This window comes from Carcharodon carcharias, chromosome 31 (assembly GCF_017639515.1).
Source record: "Carcharodon carcharias isolate sCarCar2 chromosome 31, sCarCar2.pri, whole genome shotgun sequence".
NCBI classification, from domain to species: domain Eukaryota; kingdom Metazoa; phylum Chordata; class Chondrichthyes; order Lamniformes; family Lamnidae; genus Carcharodon; species Carcharodon carcharias.
In genome coordinates this window covers 23,229,828-23,257,542 of record NC_054497.1, presented here as the reverse complement: position 1 = coordinate 23,257,542, position 27,715 = coordinate 23,229,828, and the positions used below count along the sequence as shown (strand labels likewise).

At 44.6% G+C, this 27,715-nt stretch overlaps 2 protein-coding genes across 4 annotated transcripts in view; one reads left to right on the top strand and one right to left on the bottom strand.

The window, feature by feature from the left end:
• The window catches only part of ddx59 (DEAD (Asp-Glu-Ala-Asp) box polypeptide 59), a 30,674-nt gene extending 23,194 nt beyond the window's left edge, over nucleotides 1–7,480 (bottom strand). The window contains exon 1 of one of the 2 annotated variants that reach the window (XM_041177792.1): nucleotides 7,342–7,480. Coding sequence is in view for 1 of the 2 variants with exons in the window: in XM_041177790.1 (XP_041033724.1) it covers nucleotides 7,006–7,234 (229 nt within the window). In the remaining variant the exon portion in view is untranslated. Of the gene's footprint in view, nucleotides 1–7,005; nucleotides 7,235–7,341 lie in introns of those variants that run through there. The other variant, XM_041177790.1, reaches the window with a different exon arrangement.
• The window catches only part of fam234b (family with sequence similarity 234 member B), a 60,262-nt gene continuing 39,906 nt past the window's right edge, over nucleotides 7,360–27,715 (top strand). The window contains exons 1-6 of one of the 2 annotated variants that reach the window (XM_041177793.1): nucleotides 7,360–7,488; nucleotides 9,733–10,143; nucleotides 20,383–20,499; nucleotides 22,415–22,603; nucleotides 23,872–24,002; nucleotides 26,112–26,271. In XM_041177793.1, the coding sequence (XP_041033727.1) occupies nucleotides 7,380–7,488; nucleotides 9,733–10,143; nucleotides 20,383–20,499; nucleotides 22,415–22,603; nucleotides 23,872–24,002; nucleotides 26,112–26,271 (1,117 nt within the window). In that variant the 5' untranslated portion in view covers nucleotides 7,360–7,379. The remainder of the gene's footprint in view (nucleotides 7,489–9,732; nucleotides 10,144–20,382; nucleotides 20,500–22,414; nucleotides 22,604–23,871; nucleotides 24,003–26,111; nucleotides 26,272–27,715) is intronic. The other variant, XM_041177794.1, reaches the window with a different exon arrangement.

Sequence of the window (27,715 nt, the reverse complement as noted above, 5' to 3'; positions counted from 1 at the left end):
CGACATCCACTGACTGTCTATCAATTTTGTTAGTAACATCCTCAAAAAACCCCAAGTCAAACATGATTTCCCATTTCCAAATCCATGCTGACTATGCCAAATCAGATCATAATTATCCAAGTATCCATTTATCACAGCCTTTACAATAGATTCTAGCATTTTCCCTACTACTGATGTAAGACTAACAGGTTTGTAGTTCCCTGTTTTCTCTCTCCCTCCCTTTTTAAACAGTGGGGTGATATTTGTTACCTTCCAATCTGCAGGAACCATTCCAGAATCTATAGAATTTTGGAAAATGATCACCAGTGCATCCACTATCTCTGTAGCAACCTCTTTCAACACTCTGGGATGCAGAATATCAGGTCCTGGGGACTTATCAACTTTCAGTCCCATTCATTTCTCTATTACCACTTTCTTATACTAATTTCCTTCAACTCCTCATTTTCCCTAGTCCCTTGGATCTCTAAATCTGGGAAATTTCCTGTATCTTCCTCGGTGAAAACAGACACAAAAGTAACCATTTAGCTTCTCTGCCATTTCTCACTGAATTCTCCTGACTCTGCCTGTAATGGACCCACAATTTGTCTTAGCCAAACATTCCTTTTTACATACCTATAGCAGCTTTTACAGTCCATTTTTATGTGTTTTGCTAGATTGCATTCATATTCGATTCTCCCTTTCTTCACCAGTTTCTTGGTCTTCCTTTGCTGTATTCCAAAAACCTCCCAATCCTCAGGTTTACTGCTATTTCTGGCAACTTCATAAGCCTCTGCTTTTAATCTTATACAATCCTTAACCTCCTTTGTCAGCCATGCTTGGCTGACTTTTTTTGGGTTTTTGCACCATGAAGGAATGTATAGGTGCTGTAAGCTATGTAAGAGTTCTTTGAAGACTATCCATTGCCTATGTACAGTCATACTTTTTAATGTATTTTCCCAATCCACTTCAGCCAGTTTGTCCCTTATACCTTCATAATTTCCTTTATTCAACTTTAAAACCCTTGCTTCAGAGTGAACTACCTCACTTCCAAACATAATGTAAAATTCTATCATATTGTGGTCACTTATCCATAAAGGTCCTTTTACAAGATTATCGATTAACCCTTTTTCATTACATAATACCGCATCTAAAATAGCCTGTCCTCTAGTCAGCTCAACATACTGCTCTAGAAAACCATCCCTAACACACTCCAGAAACTCGTCTTTCACAGCGTTAGTGCTCAATTGGTTTACCCAGTCTATATGAGATTGAAGTCACCCATGATTACTGAATTGCCCATGCTACATGCTTCTCTCATCTCCTGATTAATGCCATGCTCCACATTACCACTATTACTGTTTGATGGACTATAAACAACTCAAACCAATGTCTGCTGCCCTTTGCTGTTTCTTAGCTCCACCCAAACAGATTCCACATGTTGTTCTTCTGAACTGAGATCCTCCCTAACTAATGCACTGATTCCATCCCTTATTATCAGTGCAACTCCACCTCCTTTCCCTTCTTGTCTGTCCTTCATTAAAGTCAAATATTCTTGAATATTCAGTTCCCAGTCTTGATCCATGCAGCCATGTTTCCGTAATGGCAATCATATACCCATTTACCTCTATTTGTGCTTTTTGATCAACCACCTTATTACAAATGCTGCGTGCATTCAGGTAGAGTGCCCTTAACTTTGCCTTTTTGACATCATTCCACATTCGAAGCATACTCAACGCTCTGCTTTGTTTCTCCTGCCTTCTAGTCCCACTACTATGTCCTGTTATTAACTTTAATTTCTTCCAATTTGGGCCACCCCTTAGGTTCCCACCCCCCTGAAGGACAGACAAGAAGGTTTGAGGTGCTCACAACCTGTGTGGTCAAAAGCAAGGTCTGCAAGGTGGATGAGCAGGGTGGCTATGTACCATGGTATAGGAAACCATTCAAATGGGGGGAGCAAACAGGAATGTAGTGGTAGTAGGGGACAATATAGTAAGGGGGATTGACAATGTTCTCTGCAGCAAAGAGCAAGAATCCAGAAGGCTGTGTTGCCTGCCCAATGCCAGGGTTGAGGACATCTGCTCAGGGCTGGAGAAGGACTTGCAGTGGGAGGGGGAGGATCCAGTTGTTGTAGTCCACGTACGTACCAACAACTTAGGCAGGACAAAGAAGGAGGTTCTGCATAGGCAGTATGAGAAGCTGGGTACCAAATTAAGAAGCAGAACCTCAAAAGTAATAATCTCTGGATTATTACCTAAACCACCTGCAAATTGGCATAGGGCAAGTAAGGGGTGTGGGAGAAGTGGGTTCTGGCTTATGGGGCTCTGGCAGCAGTAATGGGGAAAGTGGGGGCGATATCGTTGGGACAGTCTACACCTGAACCGTGCTGGGACAAGTGTTCTTGTGAATCGCATAACTAGGGACGTAGAGAGGGTTTTAATCTCAACAAGGGGAAGTGAGGGATTAAGCTTGGGTAGATGTGGCAAATCAAGGGGTAGATTCAAGACAGGAGACCATAATAGTAATATGGGAAACGAGGGTCATAAAATAGCAGCAAGAGGCATTGAGATAAAACCTGAGAATACACCAGTAGTCAAGACTAAAAGTTACAAGGATAACAAAAAGATGGAATTAAAGACGCTGGATATGAATGCACGTAGCATTCATAACAAGTAAATGAATTGATGGTGCACATTGAAGTAAATAGATATGATCTGATAGCCATTAAAGGAGATATGGCTGCAGGATGACAAGGATTGGATCCTGAATATTGAGGGGTATATGACATTCACAAAGAATAGGAAGCTGGATAAAGGTGGAGGGGTAGCACTGTTGATCAAGGATGGCATTTGTACAATAGTTAGAGATGACCTTGGTTCAGGAGATCAGGATGTAGAATCGGTTTGAATAGTACAGGAAAGAAGTCACTAATGGGAGTGGTCTACAGGCCCTCTAACAGTAACCACAATGTAGGACAAAATATACAAGAAGAAATATTGGGTGCTTGTGATAAAGGGACAGCAATAATCATGGGTGATTTTAATCCACATATAAATTGGAATAATCAGTTTGGCAGTAGCAGGTTGGATGAAGTGTTCATAGAATGCTTTCGAGATAGTTTCTTAGAGCACCATATTCTGGAACTAACCAGAGAGCAGGTTATATTAGATTTGGGATTGTGTAATGTGACAGGATTAATTAATGACCTCAGAGTGAAGGCCCCATTAGGTAGCAGCGACCACAATATGATTGAATTTTACATCCAGTTTGAAAGGGAGAAGAGTTGGTCTAAGACTCATATTTTAAAGTTAAATAAGGGCAACTATGTGGGCATGAAAGCTGAGCTAGCTGAAGTGAACTGAGACACTAGGCTGGTGGATAGACCAATACAGTAGCAGTGGCAGACATTTAAGGGGATATTTCTGATCACTCAGAATAAGTATATTCCTACCATAAAGAAAACTTCTAAAGGGAGGACCTACCATCTGTGGTTAACTAAAGAAGTTAAGGAAAGCATCAAACTTGAAAAAAAAGCATATGACTGCGTAAAGGTGAGTGGCAGGTCAGATGAATGATCAGAATATAAAGAACCGTAGAGAATAATTAGAAGGTTAATTAGGAGTAAGAAATTAGATTATGAGAGGAAGCCAGCTAGAAATGTAAAAATGGATAACAAGAGTTTCTACAGAAATTAAAACAGGAAAAGAGTAAACAAAGTGAGTGTTGATCCTCTAGAGAGTGACAATGGGAGTTAATAGTAGATAATAAGGAAATGGCAGAAGAAATGAACAAATATTTTGCTTCTGCCTTCATTTAAGAGGATACAAAAAACTTTCCAGTAATTGCTGTGAATCAGGAGGTGGAAGAGAGAGGGGGAACCTGGTGAAATTACAATCACTATAGGGAAGTGGTACTGAACAAACTGATGCTGTGGACTGACAAGTCTCTGGGTCCTGATGGACTTCATCCAAAGAGGTGGCTGATGAGGTAGTAAATGAGTCTGTGTTAATTTTACAAAATTCCTTAGATTATGGAAAAGTTCCTTCAAACTGGAAAATAGCAAATATAACCACTCTATCCAAGAAGGGAGGGAGGCAGAAAACAGGAAATTATAGGCCAGTTAGCTTGACGTCTGTTTGAAGGTGTTAGAATTGATAATTAAGGAGGTTATAGCTGGGCACTTAGAAAAACTCAAGATAATCGGGAAGAGTCAGCATGGTTTTGAGAAAGGGAAAAAATGTTTAATGAAGTTATTTAAGTTCTTTGAAGGAGTAACGTGTCGTGGATAAAGGAGAGCCTGTAGATGTGGATTTCCAAAAGGTATTTGATAAGGTGCCACATCAAAGGTTACTGCAGAAAATAAAAGCTCCTGGTGTAGGGGGTAACATATTAGCCCAGAGAGAAGATTGGCTGGGCTGGCAGGAAACAGAGTATGTGTAAATGGGTCTTCTTCTGATTGGCAGGGTGTGACAAGTGGAGTCTCACAGGGGTTTGTGCTGGGGCCTCAACTTTTTACAATTTATATCCATGACTTAGATGGCATGATAGCTAAATTGCAGATGGCATAAAGATAGATGGGAAAGTATGTTTATGAAGGGAGCATAAAGAGGTTGTAGATGGATTAGATAGGTTGAGTGAGTGGACAAAAATATGGCAGATGGAATATAATGTGGGAAAATGTGAAGTTGGTCACTTTGGCAAGAAGAATAAAAAAGCAGAGTATTACTAAAATGGAGAATGGCTGCAGAATTCCGAGCTGCCGAGGGATCTAGGTGTTCTAGCACAGCAGTCACAAATAGTATGCAGGTACAGCAAGTAATTAAGAAGCTAATGAAATACTATCTTTTACTATGAGAAAAATTGAACATCAAAGTAAGGATATTATGCTTCAGTTTATAGGGTATTGGTGAGACCACATCTCGGATATTGTATGCTGTTTTGGTCTCCTTATTTAAGGAACATGTAATTGCATTGGAGGCGGTTCAGAGGAGGTTTACTAGATTAATATCTGGAATGAGCAGGTTGTCTTATGAGGAAAGGTTAGACAGACTAGGCTTGTTTCCACTGGCGTGTAGAAGAGTGAGAGGTGACTTGATTGAAGTATATAAGACCCTGAACAGTATTGAAAAGGTGGATGTGGAAAGGATATTTCCTCTCGTGGGTGAGTCCAGAACTAGGGGGCACTGTTTTAAAATTACGGATTGCCCTTTTAGGATAGAGATGAGGAGAAATTTTTTCTCTGAGGGTTTTACGACTTTGGAACTCTCTGCCTCATAAAACATTGGAGGTGGGGGTCATTGAATATTTTTAAGGCAGAGGTAAATAGATTCTTGTTAGGCAAGGAAATCAAAGGTTATCGGGGGTTGATGGGAATGCGGAATTCAAAATGCAAACATCAGCCGTGATCTTAATGAATGGCAAAGCAGGCTCAAGGGGCCGAATGGCCTACTTCTGCTCCTATTTCAGGAATAGTAAAGGTATATTACTATGCGGGGAAAGGTAGGGCAAACTTTGCATCTGTCTTCGTTGAAGGAGACACAGAAAATCTCTCAGAAATGCCAGGTGGCCAAGGGGCTTATGAAACTGAAGAACTAAAATAAATTAGTATTAGTAAAGGGGTAGTACTTGAAAATTTAACTGGATTGAAGGTTGATAAATCCCCTAGACCAGATGAGCTCTATCCTAGAGTGTTGAAGGAAGAGGCATGGTACCAGAGGACTAGAGAATTATAAATAGTTGCTTGGTAGTACAGAATTTGAGTATTGTTGATAAAGAGACATGCTGTTGAAGCTTTTTGTCTTGCACTCATCAGGACAGATGCAAGATTGCCAAATTTCAAAGGTGCAACAATTCATACTGCATGAGAAAAGGATGCTGATTGGTTGGCAATTCTAATTGATCAAGGTGTTATCATGGAGAACGCACAGAGAACTATTGTCCCCCACACTTTTGAGGAACACTGCTTTGCTTGATATATATTAACGACCTTGACTTGGTGTGCAGGGCACAACTTTAAAATGTGCAGCTGACACAAAACTTGGAAGTATTGTAAACTGTGAGGAAAATACTTACAGACTTCAAGAGGACACAGGCAGGCTGGATGGATGGGCGAACACGTAACAAATGACATTTAATGTAGAAGTATGAAGCGATACATTTTGGTAGGAAGAACAAGGGGATGCAATATAAAATAACAGTGCAATTCTAAAGGGGATGCCAGAACAAAGACTTGGGGGTATGCCCACAAATCATTGAAGGACAGAGCGGGTAGAGAAGGTGGTTCAACAGGCGTACAAGATTCTGAGGTTTATAAAGTATAGAGTACAAAAACAAGGACATTATGTTCAGCTGTTACATACATTGGTTTAGTCTCATTGGAGTATTGTATCGTATCCAAACCCTTTAGGAAAGCTGTAAAGGCTTTAGAGAAGGTGCAGAAAAGACTTAATAGAATGGCTGCAGGGATGAGGAACTTCAGTTACATGGATAAATTGGAGAAGCTGAGGTTGTTGTCTTTAGAGACTAAAAGGTTGTAAGTGTTAAAACCATGAAGGGCAAATGGAGAGAAACTATTCCCACTGGTCGAAGGGTCGAGAACTGCGCTAAAGGTGAATGGCAGAAGAACATGACATGAAGAAAACCTTTTCGAAACAGCGAGTGGCAGAGGATCTGGACTGCAACTGCCTGAGAGAGTTAGTGGAGGGAGATTCAATCACGGCTTTCGAAAGAGAATTGGGTTTTGATCCGAAGGAAGAAAAAAAAAGTCAGCCTTCCGGGGAAACGGAGTGGGACTAGGCGGGCTGTTCGTACAGGGAGCCGGTAATGGACAGGGCGGGTTGTCACAGGGGGTAGAATGAGGATTAAACCCGAGTCACAGCGACCGGCCGGTGAAACGAGGGGCAGACAAAGCGGGCGGCCTCCCTATCCAGAAGTGTCTCGGTCTGTAGTGGAACCCGAACCCCCACCCCCACCCTCACCCTCCAGTCCCCGCCCCACCGCGGTTATTCTCGTTTCCAAGTAAACACTCACGTATTTGCCTCCGGGCGACTTCCTCAACTTTGGAAAACCCTGGTGGGGGGTGGGGGGAGGGGGGAACCATGCGGCGCTTCCATCCGTTTCGCACGGCACCAATTGCGTGTGACACTCCGGCAGGCAAAGGAGTGCAACAGGAAATCGGTCCGGGTTGGCGGGGGAGAGGGGAGGGGGAATTATCGGCATCGCAAGAAGCGACTGATAGAAATATCGGTCCGGAAGACATTCGATGCCACACATATCCAATGGAAAGTTTGCAAACGAGTACACAATCCGGGCGACGATCCCTTTTTTAAAAAAAAACAAAAGCCGTATGAACAAAGAGCGACTCACGTGGCTGTACGAGTTTGCTCTCAGACCATGTTAGAGCGATGCAGGCGCTGGGGCTTCGAGTTTATTCCGAGGGCGAGGGCAACTGCGCATGCGGAGTGAGCAGACGCAAGATGGCGGCCGCTCTGTCCAGGGCGCTGAAGCTACCCGGTAAGCGGTGTCTGTGTGTGTGTGTGCGCGCGCGGCACCCGGGCCTGTCAGCTCAATCAGAACACAACCACCCAGCCTTCATCATGTGAATAATAGCATGGCCTTTCTGATGAATCGATTACATTGAATGTTTACCCCAGCTCCTCCTCCTCCTTCCTCTCCCCTCCTCACCCCCGGCACGCAGGTTTACGTTTACACTCATTTGACCTGCCCTTATTTTCACGTGCCCCGTTATAAGTTCTCATATCCACGTTGATAATTGAAGGCTATGTAAACCTGTCACGCTGCAATGGCATCCTCCAGCCATTGGCGGCGCTCCCAGTCTTAACTGAAGGTCAAGGCTAAAAGCAAAATACTGCGGATGCTGGAAACCTGAAACAAAAAACAGAAAATGCTGAGGGTGGAAAAAAAACTCAGCAGGTCTGACAGCATCTGTGGAGAGAGATAACTCCTAGAAGGGTCATATGGACTCGAAACATTAACTTTTGTTTTTTTCTCTTTCCACAGATGCTGTCAGAGCTGCTGAGCTTTTCCAGCATTTTTTTTCTGTTTTTGTTTCTTATCTGAAGGTCCCCAGTTCTGAAAGTGACTCGCCCTCGGCAATATGGTCACAGCAATTAGGCTCAGACCAGCTTGCTGCTTTTGATCCCAGTTGGAAAGTGTGTGTTTCTGGCCCCTGATGGCAATGTTGATAGGAAAATTCATGTAAATGGAAAAGTTGATGTAATTGTAGGCAGCTGGGAAATAGTTTGGAAAATGTTATAGACAGGTGCAAGAATCAGAAGCCTGGAATGCTGCATTGTGATGCAATGGACCCCACTCATTCAAGGTCATCCTTGAATTAAGGTGTTAGCATTTGCTAATATTGGAACCTCATTCCTTTATTGGACACTTCGTCATATGAGACAGAGCACTCTGCTGTCAGATGAGTGAAGATAAAAGATCAGTGCATTTTATAGGGCCATATTTCATTTTTAGTGTTTCCAAGGTTAGCCACTTGATTATTTTCTCCAGTTGTGATTTGGATGCCAGGCTTAGGAAGTCCCTACGTAACAGTTTAATGAGTCATGGAACATGCTGAGCCAGTTTTAACTCTTGATTTGTACTGCCTTCTGTTGGTTCCTCCAAGATTCAGCATGGAATTTCAAATCTGGCCTTAGCACCTCAGGACTAGGATTGGTTTCCAATCTTAATCACTGGCTCAGGGCCTCCTGCTGCAGGGCATGTGAGAGATTAGAGATATCTGGTGAATATCTGATCAGCTCAGCTGAACTTATATGTCTCATCAAAAACCCAGAATTAAAAATGAGAAGTTTAGAATAAGATGTTTCTTCATGATCAGTTTAGGATTAGAGTATTTGAATTGGTGTTGTGAGAGGGCTTTGAGGAGGCTACTTCCAGTGGTCCAAGGGTGTAAGGGAGAAGAGAACTCCCCTGGTGGGCCAATGAATAGACTCAAGGGAAAAGAGAGCTACCCTAGTGGGCCAATGAATGGGTACAAGGGAGAAAAGAGCTACCCTGGTGGACCAATGAGTGGGTGCAAGGGAGAAGAGAGCTACCCTAGTGGGCCAATGAATGGGTACAAGAGAGAAAAGAGCTACCCTGGTGGGCCAGTGAATGGGTGCGAGGGAGGAGAGAGCTCCCTGTAGTGGGCCAATGAATGAGTGCAAGGGAAGAGAGAGCTCTCTGTGGTGGGCCAATGAATGGGTGCGAGGGAGGAGAGAGCTCCCTGTAGTGGGCCAGTGAGTGTGTGCAGAAGAAGAGAGCCCCTTCCCTATTGCCGAATGGGGAAAGGCATTGCCTTCTGTTTTAATAATACGTGTTTTGTACCTTTCCTAACGTTTGAATACTTGAGGATATGATGAGGGACTGTATACATGCAAATCTTTTTTTTTAATAGCTGTAAGGTAGATAATCAGATTTAAGGCGATTGAAGAACCAGAGGCAACATGGGGCAAACTTTTTATACCACAAGTGATAAGGCTGTGGAGTTCACTGCCTGCTTGGGTGGTGGATGCTGCCTGATAGGGTGGATTCAATAGTAGCATTCAAAAGGGAACAAGATAAATACTTGGAAGAGAAAAAGCTGCAAAGATATGAAGAAAGAGTTGGGGAATGAGACTAACTGGATTCAAAAGAGCCGAGACAGGCTCGAGGAAACTGAAAGAACAGAAAATCATGTTTTTAAAAGGTAAAGAGAGGACCATTCACAAGCATTACTTTCAACAACTCTTTATTTTCCAGGGAAAAAGATTCACGATCTGGGAGAGTACGACCCACTCCGGCAGGCTGACAGTGATGACAGCGAAGATGATGGCAATCTCAACTACCAGAAAAATGGCAACCTCCAGACTGAGGCCAGCATTGAGACCACGCTTGATGGAGACGCAAACGCTGCAGTCGAAATGCACGCACTGAAAGTGAAGCAGCGGCGGCTGGATGAAACTGGCTCCGCTGAAGTCCGAGCGACAGAGGTGTCCGATGAATTTACCATTAAAGCCAGAACGTCGCTCGTCCCTTGCCTGCGGACAGCTGCCTTCCTCCTCACCCTTGCTTTCGTCATGGTCCTCGTTCTCGTCTGTGCTTTCTTCATCCCGTGTCCAAGGAGCCTGCCACTGATGACCTCATGGAACCGAAGCCTTGGCCAAGCAGCTGGTGAGCGGCGGGTGGAAACACAATCGCCAGCTAAGGCATAAGGGAGTTTGGCAAAGTTGGATGGTATTTATTTTAATGCAAGGAATCTGATGAATAAGGCAGATGAGTTGAGGGCACAAATTAACACCTGGAAGTTGATGTCATTGCTGTCACAGAGACATGGTTGAGAGAAAGGCAGGATTAGCAGCTCAATATTCCCAGATATAGGGGTCTTCAGGTGAGACAAGGAAGGAGGTAAAAGAGGAGGGGGTATCGCAGTATTGATCAAGGAATCAGTTACAGCAGTAAGGAGGGATGACATCTTAGAAAGCACCTCAAATGAAGCTATATGGGTAGAACTGAAAAACAAAAAGGGAACAATCACATTACTGGGAGTGTACTATAGGCCTCCAAACAGTCAGAGAGAAATAAAAGAGCAGTTAAGTAGGCAAATTTCAGAGAAGTGTAAAAATAATAGGTTAGTAATAGTGGGGGATTTCAACTTCCCCAACATGAGCTGGGCTAGTCATAGTGTGTTAGGTTTAGAGGGAGCGGAATTCTTAAATGCATCCAGGAGAGCTTTTTAAGCCAGTACGTAGAAGGTCCTACAAGAGAGGGGGTGGCCCTGGACTTAATTTTAGGGAATGAAGCTGGGCAAGTAGTAGAGGTATCAGCGGGGGAGCATTTTGCAGATAGTGATCATAACTCTGTGAGATTCAAGGTTGTTATGGAAAAGGACAAGAATGGGCCAGAAATCAGAGTTCTAAACTGGGGGAATGCAGACTTTAATAAGATCAGATATGACTTGACCAGAGTGGACTGGGAGCAGCTACTTTTAGGTTAATCTGCATCAGAGCAGTGGGACTCATTCATGAAGGAAATAGAGAGAGTACAGGGCCAACATATTCCAGTAAAGACAAATCCAGGGAACCCTGGATGTCAAAGGATATTTAGGATTGGATACAGAGAAAAACGGAGGCTTATGGCAGATACTGATGGCTCAAAACAGTGGAAGCCCTAGAGGAGTATAGAATGTGTAGGGGGGAAACTTAAAAAGGAAATTAGGAGTACAAAAAGGGGGCATGACAAAACATTGGCAGGTAAAATAAAGGAAAATCCAAAGTTATTTTACAAGTACATTAAGAGTAAGAGGATAACTAGGGAAAGAGTCGGGCCCATTAAGGACCATGGTGGTAATTTGTGTGTGGAGCTGGAACACGTAGGTAGGGTTCTAAATGAATACTTTGTGTCTGTGTTCACAAGTGAGAGGGATGACTTGGGTATGGAAATCAGGCAGAAGGACTGTGATTAATGAAATTAGCATAGAAAGGGAGGAGGTTCTAAGTGGTCTGGCTGGCTTAAAAGTAGATAAATCTCCAGGCCCAGATGAAATGTATCCCAGGTTGTTGAGTGAGGCAGGGGAGGAGATAGCAGGGACGCTGGCAATAATTTTAAATACCTCTCTGGCCACAGGAGAGATGCTGGAGGACAGCCAATGTGGTACCGTTATTCAAGAAGGGAGGAAGAGATAAACCAGGGAACTACAGGCCAGTCAGTCTAACCTCTGTGGTAGGGAAACTATTGGAAGCAATTCTGAGGGACAGAATTAATCTACACTTGGAGAGACAGGAATTAATCAAGGACAGTCAGCATGGTTTTGTTAAGGGGAGGTCATGTCTGACCAATTTGATTGAATTTTTTGAAGAAGTGACCAGGTGTGTAGATGAGGGCAATGCATTTGACGTAGGACTTCAGCAAGGCTTTTGATAAGGTCCCTCATGGGAGACTGATGACGAAGGTAAGAGCCCATGGGATCCAAGGCAAGTTGGCAAATTGGATCCAGAATTGGCTGAGTGGCAGGAAGCAGAGGGTGTTGGTCGAGGGGTGTTTTTGTGACTGAATGCCTGTGTTCAATGGGGTTCCACAGGGATCAGTGTTGGGCCCTTTGCTGTTTGTGGTATATATAAACGATTTAGACTTGAATGTAGGAGGGTTGATCAGTAAGTTCGTGGATGACACGTAAATTGGTGGGGTGATAAATAGCCTTAGATTACAGGAAGGTATAGACGAGCTGGTCAGATGGGCTGATCAGTGGCAAATGGAATTTAATCTGGATAAGTGTGAGATGATGCACTTGGGCAGGACAAACAAGGCACGGGAATACATGATGAATGGTAGGACCCTGGGAAGTACCGAGGATCAGAGGGACCTTGGTGTGCATGTCTATTGGTCCCTTAAGGTAGCGGGACAGGTAGATAAGGTGGTTAAGAAGGCAAATGGGATACTTGCCTTTATTAGCCGAGGTGTGGGGTGTAAGAGCAGGGAGGTTATACTGGAACTGTATAAAACGCTGGTTAGGCCACAGCTAGAGTATTGAGTGCAGTTCTGGAATCTGCATTATAGGAAGGATGTGATTGCACTAGAGAGAGTGCAGAGAAGATTTACCAGGATGTCCCTGGGCTGGAGGGTTTTAGTTATGAGGAGAGATTGGATAGACTGGGGTTATTATCACTGAAGCAGAGGAGATTGAGGGGCACATGATTGAGGTGTACAAAATTATGAGGGGCATAGATAGGGTAGACAGGAAGGGACTTTTCCCCTTGGTGGAGGGATCAATAACCAGGGAGCATAGATTTAAGGTAAGGGGCAGAAGGTTTAGAGGGAATGTGAGGAAGAATTTTTTCACCCAGAGGGTGATGGGAATCTGGAACTCACCACCTGAAAGGGTGGTAGAGGCAGAAACCCTCATAACATAACATTTAAGAAGTATTTGGATGTACACTAGCGATGCCATGGCATACAAGGCTATGGGCCTAGTGCTGGAAAATGGGATTAGAATAGTTAGATACTTGTTTGACTGTTGCAGCCTTGATGGGCCAAAGGGCCTTTTCCTGTGCTGTAGACCTCTATGACAATGGCAGCCATACTTTGTGCATTAGAGTGATGTGAGTAGGATGCACTGTGCATCAGAGTGGCGAGTAAGGGCTGGTGATCCCCCCTTGGCTGAATTGCTGACCTTTGCCATTCCATATTTGGGCAGTGCTGAGCAGAGGTTAGGCATGTCTGCACACTCAGGAAGCTGAGCATCTCCTGTGCGCTTCAGCACTGCAGATGGTCTGTATAGTGGGGATGGTGTGTGGCCAGAATGAAAAATGTGCTGAAATTTTGGATGAATAGCACTTCTTCGTACTTTGCTTTATATTTCCTCCTTTCTCTTCCCACTGTCACGGAGCCAGTGTTTTAATGGGATGCATACCACCCCCTCCATCACATCCACCAATGCCACTATACGGGGAGGATGGGCTGGGAGTAGAAGGCACTGCAATTTATCAGTCCTCCCTATAATGAACTGTCCAGGACTCAACATGTCCTAGTGAGAACAGCTAAGATAAGAAAGGTAGTGTTTTACAAGATATATCGTGCAGTGCAAAGCTCCCCACCTTACTGTGAGCTCTCCCTCTCGGCAAAGCAAATGGTCAAACCCTTCATCACACAGGACCTCACAATTCCCTAACTTTCGTACACTCCCTTATTCAGACCAGGTCACTCAGGCTCTGAATTGCAAATCAGACTTATCAAAGTTAGAAATAAACAGCAGCAGAAATGAAAAGCAATAGATTCCTTTGGATTACAGACCTTTTAGCTCACACTTTATTGGCTGCAAAAAAAATACAACGTGCAACACTTTGCTAATTCAAAAACAGCCTACATTTATATAGCACCTTTGCACCCCTGTGTTAATCATACAACAATTGATATTGAGTCACATAAGGAGATATTAGGACAAGAAAGGTAGGTTTTAAGGAGCGTCTGAAAGAAGAAGAGAGAGAAAGGTGGCGAGGCTTAAGGGGGGAATTCTAGATCTTGAGGCCTAGGCAGCTGAAAGCATGGCCACCAATGTTGGAGCAAAAGAAATCAGGGCCGCACAAGAGACCAGAATTGGAGGAGTACAGATATCTTGCAGGGTTGTAGGACTGGAGGAGGTTACAGAGATGGGGAGGGATGAGGCCCTTGAAGGGTTTGAAAACAAGGATGAGAATTTTAATGTTGACCAGCATCCACAACCCAAACTTGTATGTGTTGCTCATTCTGTCCTCGCAGAGACTTGAGTATGCACAGAGAAGTGCAATAGGAAGCATTGCTGGCTGATGTCGCACGTACCTGCCATCCCTATTGAAGTTCAGACTGGTATTTTGCACCCTTCTGTTAATCATTCACAAGATTTAAAACACAGGAGTGGCCTGTTTTCATGGAACTGTACTATTTGGTGTCTCAGCACTCATCAAATAGGTGCTACACACAGTAACGTTTATCGTTTAGTGGCAATATCCCTTTTGACTGAAATGAAAATTCACAGAACAGGGTGGAATAAGGCAAAAAGGGAAGCTTATGCTTGATATATAAGACCAGAAGAAATGTGGGCAGGACCACACTATTCGGCCCTTTGAGCCTGCTCTGCCATTTAATACGGTCATGGCTGACTTTCTGCCTCAACTCCACTTTTCCATGTTATCTCCATATCCCTTAATTCCCATAGTATCCAAAAATCTTTTGGTCTCTATCTCAAATAGAGCATCCACAGCAGATTAGGGTAGGGAATTTCCAGGAGCCCACAACCCTTTGTGTGAAGAAATTTCTCCTCATCTCCGCCATAAATCACCAAACTCTAATCTGAGACAGTGACCCTGAGTTCTAGATTCCCCAGCCAGGGGAAACATCCTTCCAGCATCTACGCTCAATCCCCTTAAAAATTTGTGTGTGGCAGTGAGATCGCCTCTCATTTTTCTAAATCCCAGCAAATGTCATCCCTGTATACTCAAAGTCTCACATTGGACGAACCACTAATCCCAGGAATGAGTTTGTTGCACTCTTTCCAAGGTTAGTATATCCTTACTTAGTTAAGGAGAGCAAAACTCTACACTTGATGCCAAGGACACAATCATGCAGAAGGCCTAGAAGGTTATAGAGAGTGCAAGAGGTGCAACTTAAAAAGACATTAGGAAAGCCAAGAGAGGGCATGAAAAAATATTGGCCAGTAAAATCAAGTAAAACCCAAAAATGCTTTGTAAATACATTTTTTAAATTCATTTACGGGATGTGGATGTCACTGGCTGGGCCAGCATTTATTGCCATCCCTAAATGCTCTTAAGAAGGTGGTGGAGAGCTGCTTTCTTGAACCACCGCGGTTCATGTGGTGTAGGTACACCTGTAGTGCTGTTAGGGAGGGTTTTCCAGGATTTTGACCCAGCGACAGTGAAGGAACAGAAATATATTTCCAAGTCAGGATGGTGTTTGGCTTGGAAGGGATCTTCTAGGTGGTGGTGTTCCCATGTGTCTGCTGCCCTTGTCCTTCTAGATGGGAGTGGTTCTGGGTTTTGAAGGAGCTGCCTAAGGAGCCTTGGTGAGTTTCTGCAGTGCATCTTGTTTGGTGGTGAAGGGAGTAAATGTTTGTGAAAGGGGTGCCAATCAAGCCTTGTAGGTAGTGGACAGGCTTTGGGAAGTCAGGAGGTGAGTTACTTGCTACAGGATTCCTAGCCTTTGACCTGCTCTTGTAGTCGCAGTATTTATGTGGATAGTCCAGTTCAGTTTCGGGTCAATGGTAACCCCCAGGATATCGATAGTGGGGGATTCATCGATGGTAATGCCATTGAATGTCAAGGAGCAATGGTTAGATTCTCTCTTGAATGAGATGATCATTGCCTGGCACCTGTGTGGTGCGAATGTTACTTGCCACTTATCAGCCGAAGCCTGGATATTGTCCAGGTCTTGCTGCATTTGGACATGGACTGCTTCAGTAACTGAGGAGTCGTGAATGGTGCTGAACATTGTGCAATCATCAGCGAACATCCCCACTTCTGACCTTATGATGGAAGAAAGGTCATTGATGAAGTAGCTGAAGATGGTTGGGCTGAGGACACTACCCTGTGGAACTCCCGCAGTGATGTCCTGGAACTGAGATGATTGACCTCCAACAACCTACCTGTGCTAGGTATGACTCCAACCAGCGGAGTTGGAGTCATACCTAGCACATTCCCCCCCGATTCCCATTGACTGCAGTTTTGCCAGGGCTCCTTGATGCCACACATGGTCAAATGCTGCCTTGATGTCAAAGTCAGTCACTCTTACCTCACCTCTGGAGGTCAGATCTTCTGTCCATGTTTGAACCAAGGAGTTTAGTGGCCCTGGCAGAACCCAAACTGAGTGTCAGTGAGCAGGTTTTGGCTGAGCAAGTGCTGCCTGATAACACTGTTGATGACCCCTTCCACCACTCTACTGAGCATAAAGAGCAATAGAATAACTAAGGAAAAAAATAGGGCCTATTAGTATCCAAAATGGTAACCTGAAAATTGAGTTGAAAGAGAAGAGCAAGTTTCAGAATGAATAATTTGCAACAGGTGGCGGGGAGTCATATCACAGATATTATCGTTAAGGAGGAGGTGTGTGAAATGTAGCAAGGGAGGAAATAATAAGAGATCGAACATCTTAGTGCATAAATCACCAGGTCAGGATGAAATGTATCCCAGGCTGTGAAGGAAGCAAGGGAGAATGTAGCAGAGGTTCTGACCATCATTTCCCAATCCTCTCTGGTTACAAGAAAATTACTGGAAGGCAGGAGGACTGTTAGCATTGGACCATTGTTTAAAAGGGGGAAAGGGATAGATCAAGTAATTACAGGCCAATCAACCTCAGGGGTGGGAAAGTTATCGGGAAGAAAGTTCTGAGGGACAGTATTTATCTCATTTAGGATCAAGGATGGTCAGATGGCTTTGTTAAGGGACGGTCATGTCTGACTAAGTTGATTGAAATTTTTGAGAAGGGAACGAGGGTTGTTGAGGATAGCACATTTAATATTGTCGACATGGATTTTAGCAAGGCTTTTGACAAGGTCCCACATGGCAGACTGGTCAGAAAAATAAAACCCCTGGGTTCTAAGAGAAAGTGGCAAGTTGAATCCAAAGCTGACTCAGTGGCTGGTAGCAAAGGGTAATGGTTGCCCGGTTTTTTGGACTGGAAAGCAGTTTCCAGTGGGGTTCCAGAGTACTGGGTTTCTTGCTTTTCGTGGTATATTATCAATGATCTAGACTTAAATGTAGGGGACATGATTAAGGAGTTTGCGGATGTTAAAAAAATTGGCTGTGTGTTTGATCATGAGGAAGAAAGCTGTAGTGCAGTCTACAGTGCAGTGGATTGGTGAGGTGGGTGGAAAAATGGCAAATGTATTCAACCCAGAGAAGTGTGAAGTAATGCATTTGGGGAAGACAATCGAGGCAAGGGAATCCACAGTAAATGGTAGGTTACCGAGAAGTGTATAGGAATAGAGGGACCTTGGAGTGCATGTCCACGAATCCCTGGGAGTAAAGGGACCGGTAAGGTGGTTAAGAAGGCATGCAGGATATTTTATTAGCCAAGGTGTAGGATATAAAAGCAGGGAGCTTATGCCAGAACCGGATAAAACACTAGTTAGGCCATAGCTAGAGTACTGCATATTTGTGGTCACCACATTGCGGGAAGGATGTGATCTCACTAGAGAAAAAAAAGAGATTTAAGAGGGTGTTGCCAGGGTGGAGAATTTTAGCTGTGATGAAAGATTGGATAGGTTCAAGTGGTTTTCTTTGGAACAGAGGAGTTTGAGGAGAGATTTAATTGAGGTGTATAAAATTATGAGGGGCCTAGAAAGGATTGGATAAGTAAGACCTATTTCTATTAGCAAGGAAGTCAGTAACCAGGGGACATGGATTTAAAATGATTGATGGAAGGATTAGATGGGGGTCGGTGGTGTTTGAGAATTTTTTTCAACCATTGGTTATTGGGGGTCGGAACTCACTCCCTGATAGGATTGTAGAGACAGAAACCCTCATTGCATTTGGACGTGCACTTGAAGTGGCATAACCTGTGAGGTTATGGAACAAGAGCTGAAAAGTTGGATCAGGCTGAAAGCTCTTTTTGTGCCTTTATAGACACAATAGACCAAATGGCCTCCTCTGCATCTCAAGTTTCCGTGTTTCTAAGCATACAGCAGGCTGTTGTATCAAGTAGTTTGGTGAGGGATAAGGGACTACTATTATCTGGAGAAACTGGAGAAGCTAGGATTGTTCTCCTTAAAACAAATAAAGTTAAGGGGAGGGGTGTGCAAAATTCTAAAGGGTTTTGACAATAAATAAGGAGATCTATTTCCACTGGCAGGATGGTTGGTAACCAGAGGACTCAGATTTAACATAATTGGGAAAAAAACTGGAAAGGAGATGAGATTTTGTTTTTTATATTTGCAAATTATTATCTGCAAGGGCGGTGGAAGCAGATTCAATAGTAACTTCCGAAAGGAATTGGATAAATATTTTTGAAAAGGGGAAATCTGCAGGTCTATGGTTCATGCGCAGGGAAGTGGGTCTTTTCCAAAGAGCTGGCACAGGCAAGCTAGGCTGAATGGCCTCCTTCTGTGCCATGTGATTCTTTGGCTTCTGACTGACCTGTGAATAAACTACATTTGTACAATCAGGTTGCTTTGACTTCTGACTAAGTGTGAAATACCCTGGATCTTGCCTGGTGATTGCACTAGCTGAGGAAACCAACATTTTAAATCATCGGCAAAACCCGTAAAGGAATATGAAATATAGAAAGTACTGATTTTCATTTTGCTGACTCCATATTTTTAGAAATAACCATCATCATCAGACCACTGGAGTGTTGCCTGTTGCAATTTTCTCAGTTTAGATGGCCAGCGCCAGGCAAGGACTGACTCAATCTCCATAAATAAGAATCAAAGAATATTGCCCGATCCCTGACACCATCTTTGCCTGTAACTGTGTTATTACTCCAACAGGGCTTGAAGGTATCGGAGGGAGTGTTTAAGGGTGTTCATGTTGAGAAGCAGCAGTGACAAATATGGGCATGTGGGGCAAGAAGTTGTGAAGACAGTGGAAGACCTTGAGTGCAAGTACACACAGGAGGAAGTTCATTGAAGTGTCCTTTAGTGATGGCAGAGAGGCAGGGGAGCAAAGGTAATGCTGGGGCTAAAATAGGCGCTGGACTGTACAGAGAGCAAGAGAGCTATAAATGGGGGGCTGACCTTGGCAGCCCTGGTTAGGTTATTAAATTCCTTTCTTCATCACTTACAGGTCCTGGATACACTGCTGCAGCATTGACCTGGCCTGCCCTCTCTCTCCTAAGTGCCAGCCACCCATCATAGAGGATGAGACCTTCCTTCCTATTGTTCATGTGTTCTGTGAGCGCCTCAGTAGCACCATTAGAAAATCTGTGATGTCTTGGACAAAGTTATTTTGTCAGCAGTTTCAATTGTCACTAACTAGCAATGACATGAAGGAGTGGAGGACCTGCCCTTAGATAGATCATTACTATAGGTATTGAAAATTGCACCTCTTAAAGAACCCTGGATGCCTTCAGTTAGCCACAGCCCTATCTGAAATACCACCCTCCCAACTGATGAGCTCCTTATCAAGAGCACAGTTATCATTTGCAGTTTGCTGATTACATTTTAATTTTTAAAAAAATTATTCTCACTCGACGGTCTGGGCCTCGCTGGTAGAGCTGGCGTTTATTATATGTCCCTGCTTGCACTGGTAAGGTGATATTTTGAATTACTGCTGGAAAATGCACTAGGCCTTCTGCCAGCCTCATCGGGAGGGTGGGGTCAATGAGAGATACACCAGAGAGGGAACAGAGTCACTGAGAGATTGGGAGAAACCAGAGAGGGAGCAGTATCACCAAGAGATTGGAGAGACACCAGGATGGGAACAGGCTTGAGGTGAAGCTTGGGAGAAATACCAGGGATTAAAGGAATATAGGATGAAGACAAGCACATGGAGTCAGCCATGATCTCATGCAATGGTGGAATAGGCTGCAGAGGCTAAATGGCCTACTTCTGTTCCTAGAGAGACAGCAAAGTCACTGAGAAACTTGGAAAACATCAGGGAAAGAGCCCTGCCTGTTCAATTTGTGAACCACGCCAATATCAACCCTCAAGTCTTCCTTTTGAATTGTAAAGGACAGCTCTCCCTATCTCTCCCAGCAGCATCCAGAAGAGACTATCTGTAGCAGGTGACTGAGAGATGGTCACCATTACATAAGAACAAGGAATTTGTAGGAACAGGCAGTAAAACCCAAAAAGTTTAAATATTTTTAAATAAATCAACCCCAGCTGCGTGGGCCAAGAGGCCTTTATTCATTCAGTGTTTTTTCCTGTGTTGCTGTGTAGCTCTGACAATCCTTCCTGTTCATCCAGGGCTTTTTTCTTTCCGACAGGTTTCACTCCTGTGATGACGCTTTGGGATGTCAATGATGACCAAGTTTCTGATGTTATTGTTTCGTTCAGTTCCACTGGGAAAACCCGGGACCAGAGAGGAAGCCTCCGATCACAAGGTAATTTAGGGCTGGATGGAGTATTTGCCGCATGTCTTAGTATCTGAACAAGATTCCAGAACTCTCACCTTCACTCGATCAATTAAACTTACTTCATCCTAGACATGGTAATCTAGTGAAGCAGATAATTCCACACCAGCCAGGGGCCCAAAGTCAACACAATCCTATATTTTAATCCATTGCTTTCCTAATGAGTCACTCTTGCTGGGTTGCAGGTGTGAATGCTCTGGTTTCGGCTTTCCACAAGGAATTTCTCCGGCGTGTCTTCCAGTACCTCAGTGACTCTGTTCTCCCCCGGTGTGTCTCCCAGTGATCTCCTAATAGTTTGCTCACAAAAGCAATATAACTCCAACTAAATACTGGGAAGACTGAGCCATTGTCTTTGGTCCATGCCACAAACGCTTGTTCCCTGACCGCCATTTCTGTCCTAGGCAACTGCCTGAAGCTGAGGCAGACCATTCGTTCCCTTGGTGTTGTGCTTGACCATAAGATCGCCTACTTCCACCTCTGTAATATTGCCCAACTACCCTTGCCTCAGCCCAGCTGCTTCTGAAACCCTCATTCATGCTTTTGTTACCTCTGGACTTGACTACTTCAGTGCTCTCCTGGACAACTTTCCACCTTCCAACCTGCACAATCTTGCATTCATCCAAAACTCTGGTGCCCGTATTCTAACTGGCACCAAGTCTTATTTACCCATTGCCTCTAGGCTTGCTGACCTACTTTGGGTCTGACAAGGCCTCAATTTTAAAATCCTCAGCTCTGTTTACAAATCTCTCCAAGGCCTCTCCGTTCCCTTTTCTATAATCTCCTGCAGCCCAACAAGCCTTCAAGGTCTCTGCGCTCTTCCAGCTCTGGCCTCTTGCACATTCCCAATTTTAATTGCTCACATTAGTGGCCGTGCCTTCAGCTGCCTGGGCCCTAAACTCTGGAACTCCCTCCTTAACTTTCACCTCTCTACCCCTCTTTCCTCCTTTCCCCTTAAAGCCCATCTCTTTGACAAAGCCTTTGGTCACCTATCCTGGTATCTCCCTCTGTGGCTATTTTTATTGATAGTGTTCTTGTGAAGTATCTCGGACATCTTGCTACTTTAAAGGCACTAAAAAAATGCAAGTTGTTGTTGTAAAGGCACATGCTACTGGGTTTGGTTTGGTGATTGTGAGTCATTTATTCTGGCCCATTGACCAGTGAAATCACATCTTCTGTAAATTGAATGGACCGAACTGGGATTAGTAAGACGACAATAAAGAGTTTAAATACTGCAGTCGAAGGCAGCTGAAGGGTCCTTCGTTGATCTTGTGAAGTCTGGGTAAATTAGCAAAACGTACACATTGAAATTTTTCAAGGAAACCTTCTTCACATGAAAAAGAGTTACATTTTTAGAATTTTCAAAATGATTATTATTCATCCTTGGGATGTGAGCATTGCTATCTAGGTCAGCATTTATTGCCCATCCTTAATTGCCATTGACAAGTTGGTGCTGAGATCCCCCTGGAGCCACTAATTGAAACAGCCTTCCAAAGAAGCTCTGACAGAGGCCTGACAGCTGGCTGGTAACAGGAGCTGAGCAGGGATCTGTAGTGTGCAGTGAGACACCTGGCCTGAACCCCAGGGAGGAGTAGACAGCCATCCATTGCTCCTGCTGCACATTCGTACTCATTAAAGAAGCAGATGGTGATGGGGAAATGGGAGTGTGGCCCACCTGTGCCTCTCCCTGTGGTGGCACAATCTATTAGCACTTGTTATGCAGGCTGGCAACTGATCAATGGAGAGGGACAGGCAGTGAGGCTCGGCAAGAGGAATGGGAAGCTTGCAGAGTAGCGGACCCTGTAAATGACGGAGGGGCTGATGGCTGAGGAAGCTGATGATATACTGGAATGTCAGATTCATTGACCTCCCTTTGCTCTTTCTGCAGCCACGTTGAAACTTCATGTGTCAGTTGCAGTGTTATCTGGGGTTGACGGCAGCGTTCTGTGGACATCCCCGGCTCCGGAGCGACTGAAGTTCATCCAGTGCGGCATTGGCTACATGGATGGAGGGCAGTGTTCTGTCTGCTTATTGGTTGGAATCAATCATATGTTGAAGGCTGTTAACAGCAGCTCAGGTACGCAGACACTCAGCAGTGACACCCTCAAGACCTGTGCTCAGAACCATGAGATATCTCAGTATCTTGACAAGTTTCCATCTAAGTGAGGCTGACTGTGCAATTAACCGGCCCACAGCCCAAGGAGTGCCAGGACATAGAGTTTCATCATCACAGTTTGCTACGTCTCTCTGTGACAGGACCCTGTGTTGCAACACACTCTCTCTGACAGACCCTTGTTTACAAAGCACTTTGTCTGTGACAGGACCCTGTGTTACAGCACACTGTCTGTGACAGGACCCTGTGTTACAGCACACTGTCTGTGACAGGACCCTGTGTTACAGCACACTGTCTGTGACAGGACCCTGTGTTACAGCACACTGTCTGTGACAGGACCCTGTGTTACAGCACACTGTCTGTGACAGGACCCTGTGTTACAGCACACTGTCTGTGACAGGACCCTGTGTTACAGCACACTGTCTGTGACAGGACCCTGTGTTACAGCACACTGTCTGTGACAGGACCCTGTGTTACAGCACACTGTCTGTGACAGGACCCTGTGTTACAGCACACTGTCTGTGACAGGACCCTGTGTTACAGCACACTGTCTGTGACAGGACCCTGCTTTACAGAGCATTGACTCTGTGACAGGATCCTGTGTTATTACAGAGCGCTGTCTGACAGGACCTTGTGTACAGTGCACACTCTCTGTGACAGGACCCTGTGTTACAAAGCACTCTCTCTGTGAAAGGACCCTGTGTTACAGAGCACTCTCTCTGTGACAGGCGCCTGTGTTACAGAGCACTCTCTCTGTGACAGGAGCCTGTGTTACAGAGCACTCTCTCTGTGAAAGGACCCTGTGTTACAGAGCACTCTCTCTGTGAAAGGACCCTGTGTTACAGAGCACTCTCTCTGTGACAGGACCCTGTGTTACAGAGCACTTTCTCTGTGACAGGCGCCTGTGTTACAGAGCACTCTCTCTGTGACAGGCGCCTGTGTTACAGAGCACTCTCTCTGTGACAGGACCCTGTGTTACAGAGCACTCTCTCTGTGACAGGTGTCTGTGTTACAGAGCACTCTCTCTGTGACAGGTGCCTGTGTTACAGAGCACTCTCTCTGTGACAGGACCCTGTGTTACAGAGCACTCTCTCTGTGACAGGTGCCTGTGTTACAGAGCACTCTCTGTGACAGGTGCCTGTGTTACAGAGCACTCTCTCTGTGACAGGACCCTGTGTTACAGAGCACTCTCTTGGTGGTTCTTAACCACATTCTTCGCTATTGTTTTTCAGGAAGTAGCCTGTGGGAAATGAAGAGCGTGTACCGATCCCATCAGACTCCAGCCGCCCCGGCAGTGCTGCTTCCTGACATAGACGGTGATGGATTTGCAGACTTACTGCTTGGGAGCAGACCTACTGTACTGGTACGGACCAACTCAGCCTTCGATTGGCACAACTGCAGAGCTCCCAGTGAAATAGCCACAGGATGGCACCTTCCACAGTTAGGGTGGCAATCACCCCTCATGCCTAGTAAGTGCTGGCTTGGTTCAGTGGTACTGCTCTTGCCTCTGAGTCAGAAGATTGTGGGATCAATCCCCATCCCAGCATTTGGAAACATGGGGTAAATTTGTGAGAGGATCCTCCTACTGTTTGCCTTCACCCTGGAAGTTAGAGCGAATAAAGTGAAAAGCCTCAGTGGAAATTCACCCCTGTAGTCTTTGCTGACAGTCATGTGCAGTACTGAAGGGGTGCTTGATTGTCAGAGATGCCATGTTTTGGGTGAGACATTAAATTGAGTTCTGGTGCACATAAAAGATCCTATGGTGAAACAGAGCAGAGAGTTCTCCCACTATCTGAGCCAGCATCCCTCCCTCAAATCAACACAAAGAAAATAATGGATTAGCTGGGCAGTCACCTTGTTTGTTTGTGGGATCTTGCTGTGCATATATGAATTTCTGCAAATCCCGCATCATAACAGTGACTGCATTTCAAAATAACCTATTAGATGTTAAACACTTCTGACCACTCTGAGGAGGTACAGTGATGCTGTACCAATACAGCTTCTTTAGCTTATGGCTGTCCTTGTTATTAACCCCAGTGTCACTTTCTCAGGTTGTGAACCCACCCATCAGCCCTTAGTTAGTCACTTACACTTATACACTTACACTGTAGGTTGCAGTGAGGATAAAAACTATCATGTTTTCTCATCATCTCTGGCCTTTGTTGATCGGAGCTCTGTACACACTGTGCCTGTTCAGAGGCACATATGCCCTGTCCTCAGCCAGTGCTGAGTCTCCATGCATATTGCTAGTGCCCCAGAGTAACCCTGCCCATTGCTGATGGAACGATTACAACAGATACTGGTTAGTTTGGCGATGTGTAGGCCATGTGTAAGGGGTAGTCGGATTGATCAAAGAACTCTTGTAATAAGCTAGCAAAAGATGCAGTTCCTCCTACACGCAGACACACACGTACACACACTCACACACACACAGCTCCAATTTCCTGTTTGTGAGCAGCAGTGTGTGTGTGAAGTGGTGCAGATCAGGTCTTTAAGGTACGTCTCCCATTCAGAAGGCCCCTTGAAGCACCACTGCTCTGTGTAATACTCTTGATAGCCAGTTGGTGAAGGAAGTTTTTGCACAGGATAGTTTTATTCACAGAGTGAAGCATTATAGATGTACATCTCCTGACTGCCCTCAACAGTTGGCGTTGGTGTCTCTTTGTGCTAAAGTAACCATCCCATCTGTGCCCTCCCCCTGTATGTACTTAACTTCAATTGATACAATTAACACTTTGAACCCCACTGCTCTGAACCCCACTGCTCTGAACCCCACTGCTCTGATGCCCTGGGAATGCTGTAGCTTCACTGAAGCAGCTAGAGGATCTTAAGGTGCTCACTGTTTTTAATCGATATTCTCCCCTCTCCACAGACAGACAATGTTCTGGGGCCTTTCTCCGCTCAACATTCTTAACATATAGACTTTGACAGGGAGCTTGTTGATTCTGAGAATGTGGATATTGTTGTCAAGGCTAACATTTATTGCCCATCCTTGGTTGCACTGAGAAGGTGGTCGGCCTTCTTTGCAGCAGTTTGATACAAGATAGCTTCAGAGGGCAATTAAGATTAAATTACACCTCACTTTTTAGCCCGTAAGGCCAGAGGTTCCTTTCCTGAAGGATATTATTGAACCAGTTAGGTCTTTCTGACAGTCCGACAGCTTCATAGTCACGTTTACTAATGCCAGTTTTTTAATTTCCAGATTATTTAAAACTAAATTCAAATCTCAGACAGGGATTTGAAGTCACGTTCTCTAGATTATTAATACAGATTATTGGATTACTAGTTCAGTAATGTAACATCTAGCCCATGCTCCTAGAAAAGAGCTGGCAGATGCCTGGGAGCTGGGTAGCTGTATGCCCTCACCTGGGGAATGGGTGATGAGTTCACTCACAGTGAGAGAAGAAATGTGATCACAAATTAATATCCAAGTCTTTCTGCATATTGTTCTAACGAATTGTTTCTATTCCAGACCAGTCGGATTCGTGATGTCTCCTTTGTGTTTGTGTCAGGAGCAACTGGGGCCCTGATTGGTCAGTCGGTTTCTTACAATGTCACTGGTGAAGGCAAAATGATTGGCCCAAAGGCATATGTGTCCAGCGGAGGGGTGCTGTATGTTCTGTTTGGCTATGGTAAGCAGGAGAGAACAATTCTTGTCTTTCTTGGTTCTGGTTCCTCAGTTCCTTTGTGCCCCCTCTATCCTGGCCCGAGGTTTTGGTAACTGTTTGTGCTGTTGCACATCTTGAAATGGCGCCATTTAGAGAGATATCAGCTTGCGGCACCATCCCCCTCTCAGGCTGGAATTTAATCTGTTGCTGTACGAATATAACATACTGTACATCTAGGTAGTGCTGAGTTGTCTGATCTCAGCCAGGTTGGAAGCATCATGACAGTTGACCTTTGGCTTTTCATCAACCAATGCAAGTGTAAAATGCTGAGACCATGCCCTCCCTCACACAAAGTGCTGTGTGCCCATCTCTGCCAAACTCCAATAGCCACCTGCACTCAACAGTGGGGAGGAACTTAAGGCCCTTGATATTTCATTCAACTCCCATAACAGCCTCACTTCACCATATGCCATCTCATGTCCTCCAGCCATATGTCTCTATTACTCGTGCTGCTAATGGGCCACATGCTCAGGATTTCAAGCCACAGCTGATGGCAGAACCAGTGAATTTTTGGTGGCGATGACGGAAGAGCCAGAACCTTGAGGGTCAGTGGCTGCTTAGAGGCAGAGGATCCTTTGAGAAGAGGGCTTGTGTTTCCTTTAAGCACACATGAGGAAGGTAACTGGAAACCACCTCATGAATTCTTTTCCCTAGTCATATTGCTCATTGAAATTGAAAATGGGAGGCTCCTGTGAGCAACGGAAGAGGGAAGTGTAGAACTGTGAGGTGTGGGGAATTGACCGAGGCCCTGACCTTGGGCAGATCACTACTTGTTTTATTATTTTTTCATGAGACGTGGGCAGTGCTGGCAAGCATTTGTTAACCATCCCCAATTGCTATTTCATGAGGGCGTTAAGAGTCAACAGCATTGCTGAGAGCCTGGAGTCACATGTATGCCAGACAGGGTAAAGATCGCAGATTTCTCTCCCTAAAGGACATTAGTGTACTAGGTGGGTTTTTACAACAATCAGTGATTGTTTCATGGTTACCATTACTGAGACTAGCTTTCAATTCCAGATCTTATTAATTGAATTTAAATTCCACCAGCTGCTGTCGTGGGATTTGAATCCATGTCCCCAGGGCATTAGCCAGGGCCTGTTGGTTACCAGTCCAGTGACATTTCCACTATGCCACCATCTCCCCTAAATCAATGTATGTATCTCCTCAGAAATCCAAATTTATCATGAAAGTTCATCTCACTTAATAAAATCTCCACATTGTAGAGATACTAGAGAGGGTGCTGAGATTTACAAGGAAAACAGCAGAAATGTGAGAGTATACATATCTGGAAAGAGTTAACAGGTCACTTTTCTTCTAGAAGGCTGAGGGGTGACCTAAAAGAGATCTTTAAAATTACATAAGGCTCTTACAGAGTGGATACAAAGATGATGTTTTCTCTTGAGGGGAA